The 18,535-nt window shown below is 45.4% G+C and overlaps 2 protein-coding genes across 2 annotated transcripts; both read right to left on the minus strand.

Moving 5' to 3' along the window:
• Positions 1–59: 59 nt before the first annotated feature.
• cltb (clathrin, light chain B) lies at positions 60–5,957 on the minus strand. Its single transcript, XM_080901810.1, has 5 exons — positions 5,561–5,957; positions 4,966–5,009; positions 4,684–4,801; positions 4,279–4,390; positions 60–1,111 (listed from the first exon to the last, which is right to left on the minus strand). The coding sequence occupies exons 1-5, from the start codon at positions 5,712–5,714 to the stop codon at positions 940–942; spliced, it is 600 nt and encodes a 199-aa protein (XP_080757936.1). The 5' UTR covers positions 5,715–5,957; the 3' UTR covers positions 60–939.
• Positions 5,958–6,124: 167 nt separating this feature from the next.
• LOC308409218 (uncharacterized protein) lies at positions 6,125–18,447 on the minus strand. Its single transcript, XM_080901807.1, has 2 exons — positions 16,703–18,447; positions 6,125–7,807 (listed from the first exon to the last, which is right to left on the minus strand). Exons 1-2 carry the CDS (start codon positions 17,730–17,732, stop codon positions 7,551–7,553), a joined length of 1,287 nt encoding a protein of 428 aa, XP_080757933.1. The 5' UTR covers positions 17,733–18,447; the 3' UTR covers positions 6,125–7,550.
• Positions 18,448–18,535: the final 88 nt, after the last annotated feature.

Below are 18,535 nucleotides of genomic sequence, written 5' to 3' on the forward strand. Positions count from 1 at the left end.
CAAGGGCATAAGTAAGCAATTATCACAGCTAAGAATTGAAGACAAATCGTTTGAAGTGATCATACTACACTGTTTTTATTTTCCAGTTCCCTTTTAACATTCACTTTTTCACTATTCCTTAAATCCAAATAGGCAGCATGTGAAACAGTGTGAAGACATCGCTGTTGTAAATGACCCCGTGCATCATTTCTTTAAAAAAAAAAATTAAAATTTGTTGGCGTAACAGAAAATGGTATAATATAGCAAAATAAGAAACAAGCCGTAAAATGTGTGAACTCTGAAAATTTCAATGAAATCTTTGGTTGTAGTTCAATGTTTCTTAATTTAGCTGAAATCTTGCCAAATTGAAGAGAAATTCATCCAGCTAAGTGCTCAAATTGTAGAAAGAGGTTGATCAAAAAAGGCCACGAGCTTGGGTATGTTATAGTGAAAAATATGCTAACTTAAAAACAGTAATTAGGGATATAATATAATACAGTGAACATTAATGTGCTTCGGTTAATGGTTTATAGTTGATGAGGCAAAACTGGTTACAATCTAATCTGTAACAGTGCTTAATCGCTAAGTGTTTGACCGTAATGCTAATTTATAAATTCAACTAAAAATGTGCATCCAAAATATCAGGAAGTCATGCAATAAAGTTGACCTAGTAACAATTTATAAGTTAAAGGAGAAAGGGAAATTACTGAATTTACAGTAACAATATTTTCTTAATATAGCAGTGATGAAGCTGACCAACTAAAGGATGTTGTAACAGTAATCCCTCCTCTCACAGGTTTAAGTATATTATTTGACTCTAACAGGTATCGTTAAAGGCAGGAAGTGTTTAAAGGTTATAAACATACCAGGGTGTTTTTCGTACACAAAAGGGCATACAAATCCTTCTGATGCAAAGTGAGATTAAAAGGCAATGTTTCTAGCTCCCCCCAGCGACATGCTCTAGCGAACTAGAGGTGTCTGTTTGAGAGAGATCAGCACAGAGCGCATTCGGGAAACATCCTTCGCCTGCTTGTTGGTTTTTGGATTGAAGTCACAGAGACGAGCTACTCTCTCCCATTCAGACCCGGGGCTGTTGCTGTCCGTCTCTGCCAGGAAAGCCTCCTCAGATGCTCTGTGGATGTGAAGGGAAGCACAGAAAGGTGTCGGTGAGCTGGAGGTTATCAGAGGGATTTCACGAAAGCAAACGCAGCCTGAGCCAAACACGGTTCCCAACCACAAAGTTCAATCACACCAAGAGCACGTGCTCACGAGATAGTAAAAGCAAAAAATACCTCATGCATGTCTTTATGCCGCAGATGGTGTAGAAGATAGATGTAGCTTCCAGATCTAAAACCCGAATCCTGCTTTTGTTTTAATGGCCAGCAGGGGGCGACATCCCAGACTAATAAAGGACTTGAAAGTAAATAGACGTGGCTGAAAAAGATCCTCGGCTGCCTCACTCTTTGACATCAGTAGAATTTTTCACGAGGACTTTATGGGCTCAGAAGATTTTGGTCCATTTAAAAAACAAAAAAAATAAACAAACTAAAAAAAACCCCTGATTATTCTAAGGGTCAGATTGAAGCAGCTCATTGGCTAACAATTTGTCAATATCAAATCATGGAAAAGCATAATTGGACTTAAGGGTAGCTACTAGGGCTGGGCCATATTATACCGTTCACGGTAATACCGGTATAATGTTAGGCAATGATAGGAAAATGAAATATCGCGATAGAATGGGAGTAAAACGCGCATGCGCAGTGCCTTTGTTTTCATACGCACATGGCCGATTGTTGAGTGAAACAGATGAACCAGAATTGGTTTGTAAAAATGGTGCAACTTCAGTGATGTGGAACTGGTTTGGTGTTTGTTCGTCAGATACACAACAAAGCACATTTTTTTGCAGAACATGCAAGCGGCCGTTGTTATTGTCATATTTGTCGGACTAAGATGCTCTTAAATCTGGGAGTAATCTGGGTCCTAAACTCCGTATACTTCAGGTCAAACAACACTGCAGCATCACTTAGAGTTAAAAACTGTCTAAATTCTTTCATCTTTAATAAAACGATCAGCATTGCTGCTTTACCAGGTGTAACTATGAAGTTTAACTTCCAGGCATCCATGAAAACTAAAGTTATTACATTTAACGGAGTTAGACGTTAGCAGGAAGCTAGCGGAAGTTAGCTCGCTAGTTTCGCTAGTTACCTAAGCATGATATTGCATGTTCGGACTGAGAGATTTCTGAAAAAAATCAAACGTACAGCTCTGCTATCACTTCCAACATAAATGAAGACAGGAAACTAAACAGCAGTGACGTTTGTAGGGTTACTGAAGTTGGGCTAGCTGGTATATAATGATGTGCTACGTGATCGCTAGCGACACAGCTATGTTAGCATAACATAAACAGTGAAGCTGGAGGACGAACACTAACACTTTTCCACTTATAAAAGTTAACGTGAAGGTTCCAGATGGTTAGAGACAAATGCAATCGCATGGCAGGATACTGTAAACGGACCAAACTTCAGTCAGGAGAACAACTGAGATAATCCATCCACAATACGAGGTTAGTCATTAATATACTGCAACAACATGGGAATAGAGCAGCTGCCAGAGAATTCAACATTAATGAATCAATGGTACAGAAGTGGAGGAAGCAAGAAGAATGAGTTTAATAAAGTTTGATTTATCTGACTGCTTTGTTTCGCTTAATGTGCCTTATAATCCCGTGCACTTTATGGTCCGAAAAATACGTACTGCACACTGCAGTTTAATGTTGCAAAGCACCTCTTTTCAACTTCAGTGGAAATTATACATGGTTATGCTCAGGATATGTCAGCCCATTTCTACTGGAAATGCCTTTTGGTTAAACTTTCAGCAAGGAATTTGCATTTGCACTGTTACATTTTTATAAAGCTTTAATGTACATAAAAACCAGCTTCTTGTTTAAGTGAAAATAAATGGAAGGTTGTCTTTTTGCGCTAGTAATTTTGTGGAGTTGTATTTTGTCTCGCATCAATTATATCGTCGGTTATATCGTTATCGCAAATTTTCAAATATATATCGTGATAAATATTTTTGGCCATATCGCCCTGCTCTACTAGCTACATCCATCTTTCATACAGTCTATACTTTATACCCAACATACACTTCATTGTTGACATATTTAATATTTATTTTTGGTATATAAAAACATCCAGGGCACAAATCAGTCAAAAAGAACACAAATAATGCCAAATGAAGCCTTTGACAAAAAAGAAAAAACAAAACAAAACACAATTCCAGTGTTGGGTCATGCATCGTGGGCAAAAGAGGTCATTCAGGGGGCAGATCATACAATATTAGAAGGCAGAAGAATTCTAAACGTACACAAAGCCTATAACATCAGAGTTGGGCTGTTTGTAGAAAGCCTTATCAGCAATCCTAGCGTGCAGAGCAAGGCCAAGAAAGCAGGAAAAAAGAAGGAGAGGAGAACAGTTTCAGTGTCAGTCAACAAGCAGAAAAGTGTTAGAGTCTGGGTTATTGTAAGCAACTGAGAAACATTTCTAATGAGGTGGAAACAGTGACTAAACATCTCGCACTAGTGTCATAAACAATCTAGGATGGTCTTTGCTCTAGCATGGGGAGGGGGCGACTGCAGCATTTTCTTTCTGCTGTCTGCATTCTTTTCAGCTAGCTAGTTTCCTGTTTTGCTTTCTGGGCACTTGAACTGGACACACAGCTGTAGACTAATATCTCATCAGAGTATTGCCTCTCAGTCCTTTATAAAAAAATAGAAGAAAAAAAGAAAAGAGCTACAGATGCAGAGCGGTACCGTGCCAGACTTGGATAGAGTCTGTTGGGAAGTGTGAGAGAATAACTGGTTAGCTTGGTCAAGAAAAGAGAGACTGCACAGTTTATGACACTGAGGGGAACCAGGCTAAATGAAGTACTAAGTATTATAGTGTTGTAATCTGTTGTGATCACCTTGGTGCAGTAAATTCAACACATATACCACAACCGTGTCAATTTATCAGTCAGCTGTAAAACATACACAGGTCTAGGATGTAATCTTGTAGAGAAAGGCACAGTTTCCCACACCTCGGAAGAACCTATAAGGACCTCCACTGAACCTCCACTGAACTTATAGTTTAGAGCGAGGCATGTTTGCTAACTGAACCACAATGTTTGTTTTACCAAGAACAACTACCTCTAACTACCAATATAAAATTCAAAACAAAGGTAGTAGAGTGATTACAACATCACCATCATCGATTACTTCTCTGCACATTAGCGGTGGGGTGGGGGGGGTCAGATCCTAACCTGTTGTTGGTCTTATTCTTCTCCATCTGCTCACTTTGGTGTACGTGCCAGTCTTCAAGCTCCTTCTTCGCTTTCACTCTCCATTCTTCCTCTGCTGCCTTGGATGCAGAGTCTTATTAGGACGCAAGAAAGCAGAAACGTCACACAGTTGTATTACATTTAATTTCTTCTGTTTCTATGTGTGACACAGATCTTTTCTGATTAGTTTAAACTTTATCACCAGTGTGTTGAAAGCCAGTTTAGCCTCTAACAGAAGGGCAAATAGCAGTACAGTGAAGTGTTAGTAAATACGTGTGAAATGAACCAGGGACCTTGTAAGGAAAATAAGAAGAATCATAAGAGCTACACAGCACTAAGTGCATTACACACAATCACTGACAGCGGCAGGGAAACATTGTTACCAACCTAATGCTTCAAGGCGTGCCTTCTGCTCCTCCCTCCATTTGCGTAAACTTTCAGGTTCTTGCCTTTGAATATCCACCTGGGCGATGGCTGCGTAGCTGTCTGTTGGGCCATTGGACTCCTGTTGGGGTACGCAAAACATGTACACCATTAGAAGCAGCTATTCGGTTCATTTATGCGTGAACGCCACAGCAAACCCACTCCTTCATCACATGATTACGGTGTTCGGAATAAAACTCAACCACACATAGGTTATATAAAGAGACAGACAAGACTGAAGCTCACCTGAAACAGGTCTCCATTCAACGTGGCAGGCTCTTCAAACCCGTCTAGCATTTTTTTTTTAAAAAACAAAACAAAAAAATACAGATATAAGTTTAGATGAACTTCTTGGAGTTTATCCGCTTATACTTCCTTGCTATCTGGAGCGACTTATGCTCGCTGCTACTACTACCGTGGTGTAACTTTTGGTCTCGAAACGGATAAGACTTCAGAAATGCAGCAACACCTGTTTGGTTACCTGCTTAATATTGTCTGGGCTGCTTTGTCGGTTAGAAGGCCAGTAGCACTTGTTCGCTTGCTTAGTTTTAAGGTGCTAGTGTCACATAGCTAATGTTATGTGGGATAGCGTTAAACAAAACCTACGTTGTCGCAGCTAGCTAAGCTACAAGGCTAACGTACTGTTAGTTTGAATCTAAATAGGAAGCAATAAGAGTGTTAACCACTTATATCAGACAGCGGTGTTGTTAACATATGGCGGTGGGGCCTTTGTTGGCTAACTACTAAGCAAGTTACCGATGCAAGTTCCTGTATTAGTATTAGCTAGCTCTAGTTAGCTTTGTTTGCTCGTTAGCTGACGTTAGCTCAGGGACAAGCTTGCCATAGTTGTCGGTCTGCGGCTGCTGAACACCGGCTCCTTCTAGGATCCCAAATGCGTCGCCATCGTTTTCTATCCCCGCTATCTCATTCTCCTGTTGAGCCAGGAAAGCGGCGGCCGGGTCCTCTTCAGTCGGGTGCGCTCCGTTGTCAGCCATCTTTCACAAAAAGTGTAGAAGTTTGACTGAGCTTGCTTAGCTTGCTAAACGTTAAAGCCACAAAAAATCAGGCCACCGAGCTCTGCAACGTTAATAGTAACAACTTAAAAATTCGATTAGAGTGTTATCTATTCTAAATATCGCTTGGAAAAATAGAGTCAGCTAGTAAAGCATACGGAACAAACAATCTACGCGTCGATTAAAGGCCGTAACTGATGATTCATTATTTCTTCACTTGTTCAACCAGTATGTGTATGATGATAGAGCAGGGGCAGCACCCCGAGGGGACCTTTACATTTTGTTGGAGTTTGTCGCCATCTGCTGGCCATCTGCAGCACAGCACTGTCATCTCAAGGGTTGTAGTGCTAATGCAGTGACAGTAATAAAAAAATATATACAAACCTTATATAGCACAATTTATAAACAGAAATGGAAAATGGTTCGTAAAAGCATAAAGGTTATGCATTCACCCCCCCTGCAGGAAAATGAATATCCTCAGCAAAATCTACATGAGTGGATCATTAAAAGGGAGACGCAGCAGACATCCTCACCACTTAACTGGAACACCTTCAGATCCTCCCTGCCACCTGCTTCTGGATCAAAGATTTCCTCACTAACCGCCCCCAATCAGTCCGACTTTGCCCCCACCTCTCCCCCCACTCGCTGTCACTCTGCACCAGATCCCCCTATTGTATGCCCTCTACACTGATCTCAACCCACCCAACCAACATAGTCGTCAAATATGCTGATGACATACTGGGTTCATCTCTGATGGAGGCGTACAGGGCAGAGGTAGAGAAACTTGTCACACTGGTGCTCAGAAAATAACCTAAAGCTGAAGGTCCTTAAAACAAAAGAGCTCACCTTGTCCTCCGCTGGCCTTCTACTGCTCCACAGTGGAGCATGCTCTCCTACTGCCTGGGTGTTGGGTACGCAGGGGCCACAGCTGAGAGCAGGAAGGATGTGCAAATGTAATTAACATCGCCCAAAAAACCATTGACTGTCCTCTGCCAACCCTGGAGGCCAGGTCAAGATCTCCGGTCAGTCAGGTCCTACACCTCCAGACTCACAAACAGCTTCTTCTCCTGGGCCATTCGGACTGTTAAACACTCAACAAACACCCACACCCCACACCTGCCCACTCACCTCACCATGGTTTGAGTAATCCTCATCACTCAGGTGACTCACACACTGTCTATTCAGACCATGTATTTTCTTTACACTGCTTCCAAGCACTTTGGAACTTGTTCTCTAAAGTGTGCCTTTCTCTTATTTTTGTATATACCCCTCTTGACTCTATATATTTCTCCTGTTTGCTATTTACTCCTGCTACGGATCTTATTAACGGCCTATGCTTTGCATTTATGATCATTAGTAATGACCTTTCAGTAATGGTCGATGTGGTTAGTGTTAGTGGAGTTTTGTACCATTTAAAAATCCATAATTGGAAAAAACAGCACTGGATAAACAGTTTGGGGACAAAGTTAAAGAGACGAGGCTGATATGGTTTGGATACATGCAGAGGATACTGTACAGTAATGCCACTGTTTTGCACATATTCAACTCTGTATATTTTATATATTTTATTATTATTATTATTATTTTTTTTTTTTTTTTTTTACTATTTAATTTGTAAAAATGTGTATACACACACACACACACACACACACACACACACACGTAGGAAAATATTTAGTATACACATCCAGAAATGCATACACTATTATATATTGTACATATATTTATTAGTTTCAGGTTGGCCATTCTTGTATTTTGCTCGTTTGTGTTGTTGTGTTTGCACATCTCTGTTGCTTGTGGGGCTCGCACACAAGAATTTCACTCGCATGTGCTGTGCCAGTGTGCCTGCACATGTGATGTGACAATAAAAAGTGATTTGATTTGATTTGATTTGAGGAGTGATAGTAGATATAGTGGACAAAGGATATTGAAGATGGAGCTGTCAGGCAGGAGGAAAAGACCACAGAGGAGATTCATGGATGTAGTGAAGGAGAACATGCAGAGGGTTGGTGTGGCAGAAGAGGATGCTGGCGATAGGATGAGACGAAAGTTGTAGCGACCCCTAGAGGAAGCAGCTGAAAAAAGAAGATACACATTAATTATTGCATAAATCTGGCTAGAACTGATATAGTGTCTGTCATATGAATGTTAATAATAAATATTACCCTCCTCAATTGTTCAAAAGAATCCTTTTTTAACACCTGTTTTTGTTTGTGAACAGAAAGAATTACGGTTTTTTTGTTGTTGTTTTTCTTAACTGTTACGTTAAGCAAAAGAAAACAACTCCATTTGCAGGTGCTGATAGCGCCAAGGGCACGAAACAGCATACCCATTGTAGTGGAAGTTCCGTTAGGTTTCACAGCGAGCGATGTGTATGATCGTTTTGTGACTTCCTCCCCTTTCTTTGGAATGTACAAAGGTACAAAAGAGCGAGAGCTCCACTTCTGTTCCAGGGACTGCGATTGATGACATGCGCATGATAATAAAGAGTGTTGATTGCAGCTGACCGTATCTGCGCACTTTCTTAACTTTTTTTGTTTTGTTTTTTGGTGAGACGTTTATCCACTTATCCGTTTTCCTACCAAGGAGCTTCCCTCAAAAATGTTTCACAAAAGCATTTTCAAAGAAAATATAAACCAGAATCAGAATACTTTATTAATCCCGAAGGAAATTAGGGAAATTATAAAGCCAAACATAGTAGCACTTGCAGTAGAAGCAAATACTGCTTCTTCTTTCTTTTTTTTTTTAAACTAACTTCACTTTTCTTTTTTATTTTACAGACTCTTGCGCTATTTCATAGTATAAGGCTCTTACCATGCAGGCACCAGTGAAACTTTCATTTTAATTGTGTTGTTTATTGTAGACGTATGTTACCGCGCCAGATCCGCGGCCCCGAACCGTAGTAAGGAAACCTCTGGCAGTTACTTGACTCGCAGCCGGCAACAGCTTACTATACAGGTCAACTCCGCTAGCAAGAAGATTGAGGGAGGCGTAGGAAACTGCTTTACCGAACCTTTATTTCTCCTCCAAGGCACGAACACCGCGTACAGTGGGCTGAAACAGTTTACTCACAGCGGGCATCGCCGATACAACTTTGGCTGCCGAGGGAGTTATTATATTCCTTTTATTTACTTTCTCTTCGTCTCTTCTGTAGTTAACCGTTACTTTTCTTTTCCTTCTCCGCTCACCCTCACACACCCGACAGGCAGTTCCGCTACACACACCCGCATACATTTCCCATCAGGCTTCACCCTTAAAGGACCATGCCTGTAACACTACCCCCACTCTGGATGATAATTAAACCCTTAACATCATTCCAGCACATGAACCCCCCATTAACAAGGAAACATACAGCATTCAATGCGGGACAGCAGTCGTGCCCCCAGTCCAAAAATGGCGATCCTTAGGATGGAACAATCTTGAAGTAGACAACTGTCCATATTTTAAGCACAAGAAAACATAGGATGTACAGGGTTCACTTTGAGGAGGGTGCAAGTCAATGTCCATATCCCGCCCTTCACATAGACAGTATTCATAAAGAAAGACATTAAGGCACTACAGCTGAACGTTTACCCCTATATCCAGCTTTACCTCATTAGTATAAACAGTTCAAACAATAACTTGCAGCCCGTCGACAGCCATGTTGCCAGGAAACAGCAAGACAAACAAGCCCAACAGTACACGTAAGAATAGCCCCCTGTAACAACTCAATTTACAACAGTCATATCACTTAACATATGTAACATGAACAATTTTTTTTTTTTTTTTGAACTACTGAGCAGGGCAGCGATCCGCCTACACCCCGACTCAGTTAGGACATACTAGCCTAGTGACTGACCCAGTCACCAAACATGTCCGGCGCCCGCCGCACACGCTGTGGTCTGGAACGGGGTGTGGACCTGAAGGAAGGGTGCTGTTCTGGTCCTTCAGCCCCATCCACGTAAGGCTGAACAGGGCTGGCTGGCAACCCACTACCATCTCCTTGAGCGGGTGGCGGAGAGCCAGCTCTCAGGGAAGCACCAGTATCTGGTTGATCTGCCCCAGCTGGGGTCTCCCACAAGTCGAAGGGGCCGAAATCAATGTCAGAATTGCTTTCGTCGAGCGCTGGAGGAGGCACCTCGGTGGGTGCTGCCTGGTCGGAGTCTTGGAAGACCCAGCTGTTGTCCAGCGGCGTTCTTGAGTGATAAGGCTTGAGTCTGTCGTGATGAACCACTTTAGCCTTTGCTCGGGGCCCCTTTTTAATGCAGTAGACTAAATCATCCAACAGGCCCACTACGAAGTAGGGGCCCTCATAGGAAGGCAGAAACTTGCGAACCTTGTGCCGCACTCTCTTGGTCCCTTTGATCAGATGCCACACTGCAGCGCCGACTGGATACTGAACTTGGCAGATATTCTTATCGTACTGTTTCTTAGCGCGCTCAACAGATTTCCCGAGAGCCTCCCGTGCCAGTTGGTGGGAAAGCTCCAGCCTTTCCCTGAGTTGCACCACATACTGTGGTGTAGTGCAGTTGGGGGTGTCGTCGGCCGGCAGACCCGCGACCAGGTCAATAGGCTCGGTTATCTCTCGGCCCAGAAGCATCATGTTTGGGGTCAATCCTGTGGAACTGTGCTTAGTTGCCCGATAAGCCATGACAGCATAGGGGATCATTATATCCCAGTCCCAGTGGCAGCGCTCCGCGGTGGTGGCTAAGGCCTTCTGCAGGGTAGCATTAAAACGCTCTACCTGGCCATCGGACTGTGGATGAAAGGGCGTGGTGCGTGTCTTTTTGATTCCGAACAGTTCACACATCCCCTGGAACACAGCCGACTCAAAGTTGGTGCCCTGGTCGCTATGCAGAGACTGTGGGGCTCCATATCTACATACCCACTCCGCAACAACCTTTCCTGCCACCGTGGGCGCTTGTGCATCGGGGACTGGATAAGCCTCCACCCACTTGCTGAAGTAGTCTTGTACCACCAATATGAATCGGTTATGCCTTTCTGTTTCGTTCAACGGTCCCATCAGATCGACTGCAATCCTCTCCATGGGGGCGCCAACACGTACCGTGCCCATCGCTGCCTGGGGGGTTTTTGGGGGCCGCGCCCTTTCAGCACAACTGGTGCAAGTGCGGCACCACAGGGTCACATCATCTTTCATGTTGTACCAGTAGTACCTATTCTTCAAGCGTGCCAGGGTCCTTTCTGCCCCAAAGTGGCCACCCACTGGGCCATCGTGCATCTGCTGCATTACGGAGTGACGATAGGCGTGAGGCAGAAGGATTTGGGGGAAAAACACATTACTTTCTGTACAGTGGAATTTCCTCACCAGCACTCCATCTTTTAGGTACAGTCTCTTCCACTGCGCCCAGTAGGCTTTGGTTGCGGGGCTGCATGCCGCTACATCGGCCCAGACGGGCCGACCTTCCCCTTTTTCCTTCCATTCCCAAACTGGGCCTATATCCACATCGTTCTTCTGGCTAGCCAAGAGCTGTTCTGGGGTCCAGCCACTGAACAAGCTAGTGTGATGGGACTCATCCACCCGGTGGATATTTGGGCAGGTGTCGTGGCTACTACTGGAACAACAGTCCACTGCTGCTACGGGTGCACACTCTGGTTCTGCTACCCGGCTTTTCCCATCGGTACCATCAGGCCCCACTACCCCCACTGGCAGTGGCGTGTCTAGAAAATTTTTGTTGGGGGGGCCAGGTAGGGGCACAGATTTGGAGAAGGGTGGCAGATTTAATTGGCAGATAATGTTTAAAAAAAAAATTCTACCAACCCTTAACCATAATTCAATAATCCTATAAACCTAATAACCAAATGCACTTTTAACTCTTATTAGAATGAGATTTTAACCACTACGGTGCAAAGTTTTTAGATACTGCGTTGATAAAGTACAAGAGATACAATCAGTGCTTTGTCAGTGTTTACTCAGCATTCAAGGACATCAATATTTGCATAGTATTTTTACTGACATATAGTGCACATATGTTTTGGGCAAAAACATTTTTGAAAATTAAAATACGAACATTTGTAACAAACAATTGACAAATTAGCCAATGCCAATGCAAAACTTTATCTGCCTGTTAAAAAAAGAAGATAATCTTCTCACAAACTGGTGTTTGATTTTGAAACAGGAAAAAAGTGGGGAAACAAATGAAAAGACTAACATTTGAATAAAACCTGAAAGCAAGTAAATACTTTCTATGCTGCCTTATGGTAAACTTTGGTAATATTGATAAAGAACAACACTGGCTGATGATAAAATCCAGTCAGCTGGCATGGTGACACTGCCAGTATTAACCTGCAGGGCTGGACTGGGACAAAAAAATTGGGCATTTTTACTACAGACCGACCCACCAGGTAGTAAAGCCATAAAGACTTTGAATGAAAACAAATGCTGTTGTGACAGTGATGTACAGTCTTGTTGGTATATGTATGATTTCTATATTTTACGTCAGATAAAAACTTTGGTTGTAAGATTTAGATAATTATTTAATAAAAACTAGGTATTTTAAATGAGAATAAGAAAGAAAAGTATTTCTTTGTGCCCACCTTTCCCTGTTAATGCCCTACCTGGCCCCCTGGCAAAACTTTGCTAGACCCGCCCCTGCACAGTTACCAGCTGTCAGCTACATAAAAAAGGATCCTGGTGTTATTTATCTCTCAGAAACAGTTGATAACTTCAACTCATTCATGTCACCTAAAAGGTAAACCTGTTTCTCCATCACCTGTTCAGCTCTGATGATTCAGTAAGGACATCTCCTGGTTTCATCTTCATGTTTCCTTCTCACCACATATCTAAACAGACATCATGACCAGCAGCTTTACAGCTGTGGCTCCAGCAAACATCAGCTGATACTAGAAATTAATATTAAATACATTCTAACAACAGCTGATCAAGCTTAAATGTGCTGCTGTTGTTTAGCGCAATATCTGCTGGTTTCCTCTTTCTGGCGCAAAGTGGGCGATAAACAAACAAGAGAGAAAAGCCGATCAGCTGATCATTGATCAGTTTCATGATTGAAGTAGCAACAGGAGAGGGAGGGGGAGAGAATGAGAGAAGAGGCAGCTGTGCAGCATAAAGACAGAATAAATCCAGCTTTGTGTCTTTTTTCCATTCTAGCTAAAGTCCGGGACAAACTGCGTCTCTTCTCAGCTCAATACGAAAAGTGTAATATTTTCTCTGAATGAGGGACCATTCCATTTTTTTAAGGAGCCGTTGGCAACTCTACTAACCTTATGAATAAAATAAAGTTCACTATCAGTAACATCATAGCACCCACCCAGCTGTATAAAAACTCCGTCAAACTGGCTAGAACGCAGTATGAGTTATTGCAACTGACAGTAAAAAGTCAGCAACATGAAAATAAACTCCACCTAAACTTGGTTTATATCTGACCCAGATAGACTGCAGGTCATAACTTCTTACCTGAAGTTCAGTTCACCTGACACTCGGACTGGCGGCTGCTTCGGGTCTCTCCTCCTGCCTCCCCTTCCCTCATCCACCTGTTGCCTCTGTGGAAGCCCCGTCATAGCCACCACCAAACAACGGAGTTATTTCTACACATCGACCTGCATCTGGCCAATCCACCACCTCTCATTGTTCATGCCATTACAAAAAAAATAAAAAATAAGTCGCTGGGGATATGCCCGATGGCCAGTCCAGCTATGTTAACCTGCAACCAAATTTGCAGCTCCATACAGCAATGTTACGACTTAGATTATATCTTATAACTCATAACTCTTATGTTAACTGCCCTCAGTAGCATACTGTCTGAAATATTCCACAGCTGCAATAATTCTTTAAGTGTTATTTTTTTCCTTGGGATTCTAATTTCACCGAAGTTTACTAAACTCAACAAACTTGATATTACTTACCGGGACATTTATTCTGTCCTCATTTTCTTTCACCGAAAAATTGTTTCCTGCAGTGCCATCTTTCGCGCTTGGCTCTCCTACCTTTGCTAACGTGATGCGCATAGCGCAGAAGCGATGCTGCATTCACTTACACTCGGATATCTGAGCGTCACCGTGAAAACATAATCGGACATTTGATATTTGATTGAATTTTATTGTTTTGCCTTTGGGGTGGCACCTGGGGTGGCCAGTCTGGTTTGGGGGGTGGCCTGTGCCCCCCCAGGCCACCCCGCTGGACACGCCATTGCCCACTGGGGGCTGCCCTGGGGGGGTCATGCTGGTACCACAGTCCTCTAAGTTACATTGCACACCTTTATGCTCGAACCGGTCGCTGTTGATGGTGGGCTCTGGGAGTGTGCACGGGCATGAAGCGCGGCAGGGTCTCCTGGAAAGTGCATCCGCATTCTGGTGGTTTTTCCCAGGTCGGTGCAGCACCTGGAAGTTATACTCTGCCAGCTTCTCCAACCAGCGGGCCAGCTGGCCCTCGGGCTCCCTCAGCCTGGTCAGCCAGCGGAGGCTGCTATGGTCAGTCCGGACAGTGAACGGCCTACCCAGCAGGTACTGTCTGAAGTGGGAAGTGAACGCCACAACCGCCAGAAGCTCTCGCCTGGTCGTACAATAGTTTTGTTCGGTAGCCGACAGCCGCCTGCTCCCATAGGCCAAGACCCGCTCTTCGCCCCCTTGCACTTGGGAGAGAATCGCTCCAATCCCACAATTGCTGGCATCAGTGTCGAGGAAGAAGTCACCCTGGTCCAGTGGGTAACCCAGGACAGGGGCTGCCGTAAGCTGTCTTTTTAATTCCTGGAATGCTCCCTGGCAGTCGGCAGTCCAGTTAAAACGGGCATACTTCTTAGTGAGTTCGTGGAGGGGTTTAGCCACTGTGGCAAAGTCCTCCACGAACCGGCGGTAGTATGAGGCTAAGCCAACAAACTGACGCACTTCTGTGACGGTCCGCGGTGCAGGCCAGTCCGTCACCTGCTGGACTTTCTGGGGGTCCGTGGAAATACCTCCAGCAGAGATGATATGGCCCAGATAGGCCACCTGCTCCCGAAACAGGCAGCATTTAGATGGCTTCAGTTTTAGGTTGGCTCCACGCAATCTGATGAACACTTGCTCGAGCCGCTCCAGCATCTGGGTGCTATCCTGGCCCAGGACAATGATGTCATCTAGGTACACTAGGCATGTCTCCCACTGCAGCCCAGCCAGGACTCTGTCCATAAGCCTTTGGAATGTGGCCGGTGCGTTGCACAGTCCAAACGGCATCACATTCCACTCGAACAATCCCTTACGGGTACAAAATGCAGCTGCTTTTCGGGCTCTGGGGGTCATCTCTACCTGCCAGTACCCTGAAGTCAGGTCTAGTGTACTGAAGTACTTGGCAGTAGAAAGCGTGTCAAGGGTGTCCTGGATGCGTGGCAGGGGATAAGCGTCTTTAAGGGTTCGCTCATTTAGTGGTCTATAGTCCACGCATAGTCTGGGACTCTGGTCCTTCTTCTTCACCATCACAATTGGAGCAGCCCAGCCGCTATTGCTAGGTTGAGCTAGCCCAGCCTCCAAGCTCTGCTGTACTTGCTGGTCAGCCGCTATTTGTTTGTCCCCTGCCATCCTGCGCGGCGGGTGCTTAACTGGTGGCCCTGGCGTGGTCAGGATGTCATGCTGGACAACACCAGTGCAACCAAGGTCATTTGGGCCAGTGGAGAAGACATCACTGTAGGACCTCAGCAGGCCTGCCAGATCGTAGCGGGCAACGTGAGTCAAACCGGGGCTGCTCTCGGCGTAAAGGGCCTGCAAATGGCTTGGTACAGAAGCAGGGGGAGTACCATTAAGTTCGAGGGATGCCAGGACCCTTGGTGGGCGACCCCCCGACCCCTCCAGGACCTGCACGGGCTGAAGAACCCCTGCCACGGCACCACGCTTTAAGGTGACAGCTGCGGCCCCAGGGTTAAAGACTCTGATTGGGATGCTAGAGGGTTTACTAGGTTGCACAACTGCGTGAGCTACCAGTACTTGGTGCTTCTCCACAAAGCCCTTTGTAGGGCTTAGCATCATGTCTCTATGGGCGGCACAGTGGGAGCTGGAAAACCCGGGGACCACATACTCGCAGCCTGGTTCCAAAACCGTAGTGCGTGCCACCCTAACAACAAGCACCTGGGGTCGAGGGCCCACGCCAGAACATGGTATCTTTTCATTAAACAGGGTTATCTCTTGGCGGCCGTAGTCTAAGCAAGCGCACGATTGTTGCAGGAAAGGGTGCCCCAGAATAACTTCAGTGCCTTCAGCCATGTCGGCCAAAAGAAAGTCTACATTTTCAACACCGCTCCCCACCTGTACAGGCAGGATGACCTCGCCCAGAACGGCCAATCCCTCTGGACCAATGCCTTGTAGAGTCTGAGCAATGGATGCCTGCACCTGAGGTCTTGACTCTGCGGGGATGGTGTTAAAATAGTGGAGGGGCAGCACATTCCGCCGTGCACCAGAATCCAGTAAGGCCCGTATTTCCCGTCCCTGTATTGCTATCTGGACACACATCACATCTTGGCCTCCGTTGTGGAACACTGTGCCTGGGTCAGGGGCTGGGCCTCTAGCAGCTTTTACAGGCTTTTGGGCAGGGGAGCGAGGAGAGGGGCAGTTCCTCTGTAGATGTCCTATGCCGGAGCAGTTATGGCAAACAGCCTCCTTCCTGCTTGACCTGTTAGATGTGCTCCAGCTTTGGCGCCCACGCTGGATAGGTCTTTGGGCCCTCTCCGGTGGTTCATAACTTAGCATATGAACACTCTCCCGTAATACAGCTGTTCGGGTCCCCTGTGCTGTAGAGACTCGTGGCCCTGGCTGCATAAGCTGTGTGACTGCCCTGGCGGCCCTTTTCGTTGTCTCGAACCTGTGGGCGATTTCATAGGCTCTTGCCAGGGTGCGTGGTTGTTCTTCCAACAATTTCTGGACCATTTCAGCATCTGCCAAAGCATTAGTGAAGATCTCTACAGCAATGCAGTCCTGCTCCAGCTCGGAGCGGTTGGCATACACAATGGAAACCTTCTCGTATATATCATCTCTGAGGGTGTGCAGGGCCTCACCTGGTTTCCGGATTCTCTGCCGTAGCTCAATGCCAATGGCTGCTGCATGCTCTGAACACGGCCCATAGGCAGCCTCCACCTCCTCCACAATCCTCTGGTAACTCCAGCGAGCAGATTTGGGGTTTTTGTGGATTATGGCTCCAGCTGCGCCCCTCAGGCTGAATCTCAGTTGGACAGCCATGGTGTTCTCCGTCCAGCAGTTGGCCTTTGCACAGGTCTCGAACTGATAGAGAAAGTCTTTCCATGACCCTGACCCATCGAAATGGTCTGGTTGTAATGTGGGAATTTTCTCCTTGCCCCTCGTCTGTCCATCAGCACTACAATCTGCAAAACCCCCGTCTTGCACTACACCAGGAAAACAGCCGCGTGGCCCTGGCATGGCTTGTTTTGAACTGTGACCCTGGTCATGCTTGCAAAGCCCACACCCCCCATCTGGTGCTGGTATTGCCATGCGAGTTGTTGGGGAAAAATAGCCCTGAGCTGGCATTTCATAGCTGTACTGCGCAGGTTGGGGTATACCCGGCATAATGTGTAGCTTCGCTGGCTCAGTAAACTGCGTTTTTCTAGGGACACTGCAGGTACAGTTCATGGCGGTGAATGGCTGGCTGCATGGCCGAGATGTAACAATCCGAGGTGGGTGATCATGCGAGCCATGCTGTCCCACTGTGAGGGGTGTAGATGCAGTGTTACCAGGGCCTTCGCAGTCTGAGCACTGCAACTGCTTAAACTCACTGCACACTGCATTCTGCTTCGCTATTGGTGTTAAGAAAGGGTTGGTGTGAGCTGAAGGTGGCGGGGTGAGATGCCATGCAGCCTCAAACTCCGTCGTATAGACTGCTGCTATGCTCGCCGCTGGCGTTAACTCTATGTCCGTGATGAAGGGGTTGCTGCTGTGGATTCTATTGTTTACATAAGTGGCACGGTCCACATTAGCTGTGCCACTCTCTGGGGTTTCTGGCAAAAATGGGTTGCTGCTCTTACTGAAGTACATTCCCATGCCATCCCCTTCAGCATCTCTCGGAGCCGCCATTTTCTCTGTCGTCCGACGGAAAAGAGAAAAAGAAAGTTCGCTCCCTCTCTCTCGGCGCTTTGCGGAGTTTTATCCCGGAAAAGAGCCCCCAGTGTTACCGCGCCAGATCCGCGGCCCCGAACCGTAGTAAGGAAACCTCTGGCAGTTACTTGACTCGCAGCCGGCAACAGCTTACTATACAGGTCAACTCCGCTAGCAAGAAGATCGAGGGAGGCGTAGGAAACTGCTTTACCGAACCTTTATTTCTCCTCCAAGGCACGAACACCGCGTACAGTGGGCTGAAACAGTTTACTCACAGCGGGCATCGCCGATACAACTTTGGCTGCCGAGGGAGTTATTATATTCCTTTTATTTACTTTCTCTTCGTCTCTTCTGTAGTTAACCGTTACTTTTCTTTTCCTTCTCCGCTCACCCTCACACACCCGCATACATTTCCCATCAGGCTTCACCCTTAAAGGACCATGCCTGTAACACGTATATATCTGTTTCTCTCTCCATCTAGGATAAGTCATGTCAAATTAAGTTACCTATTACTATTAAATAATAATGGCTTAGCTATAGCTAAGCCATTATTATTTACTGTACTTACTATAGTAAGTACAGTAAACAGCGTGTGTAAAAAGTTATTCTTCAGGGGCGGTGTCCTGGATTAGTTCATGTTTATCCCTGAGGCATAGTCTTATTTATTTATGTTCCTTTAGTTAAAACCGACGGAGTGATTGAGAAAAGCTGTTTCAGGGCGGCTATGATGAATGGCTTTAGTAGTAGCAGCTGATGAGTGCAACTCGGCCTCTGAGTGAAAT

Source organism: Rhamphochromis sp. 'chilingali', assembly GCF_963969265.1.
Source record: "Rhamphochromis sp. 'chilingali' genome assembly, chromosome: 13".
Lineage (NCBI taxonomy): Eukaryota > Metazoa > Chordata > Actinopteri > Cichliformes > Cichlidae > Rhamphochromis > Rhamphochromis sp. 'chilingali'.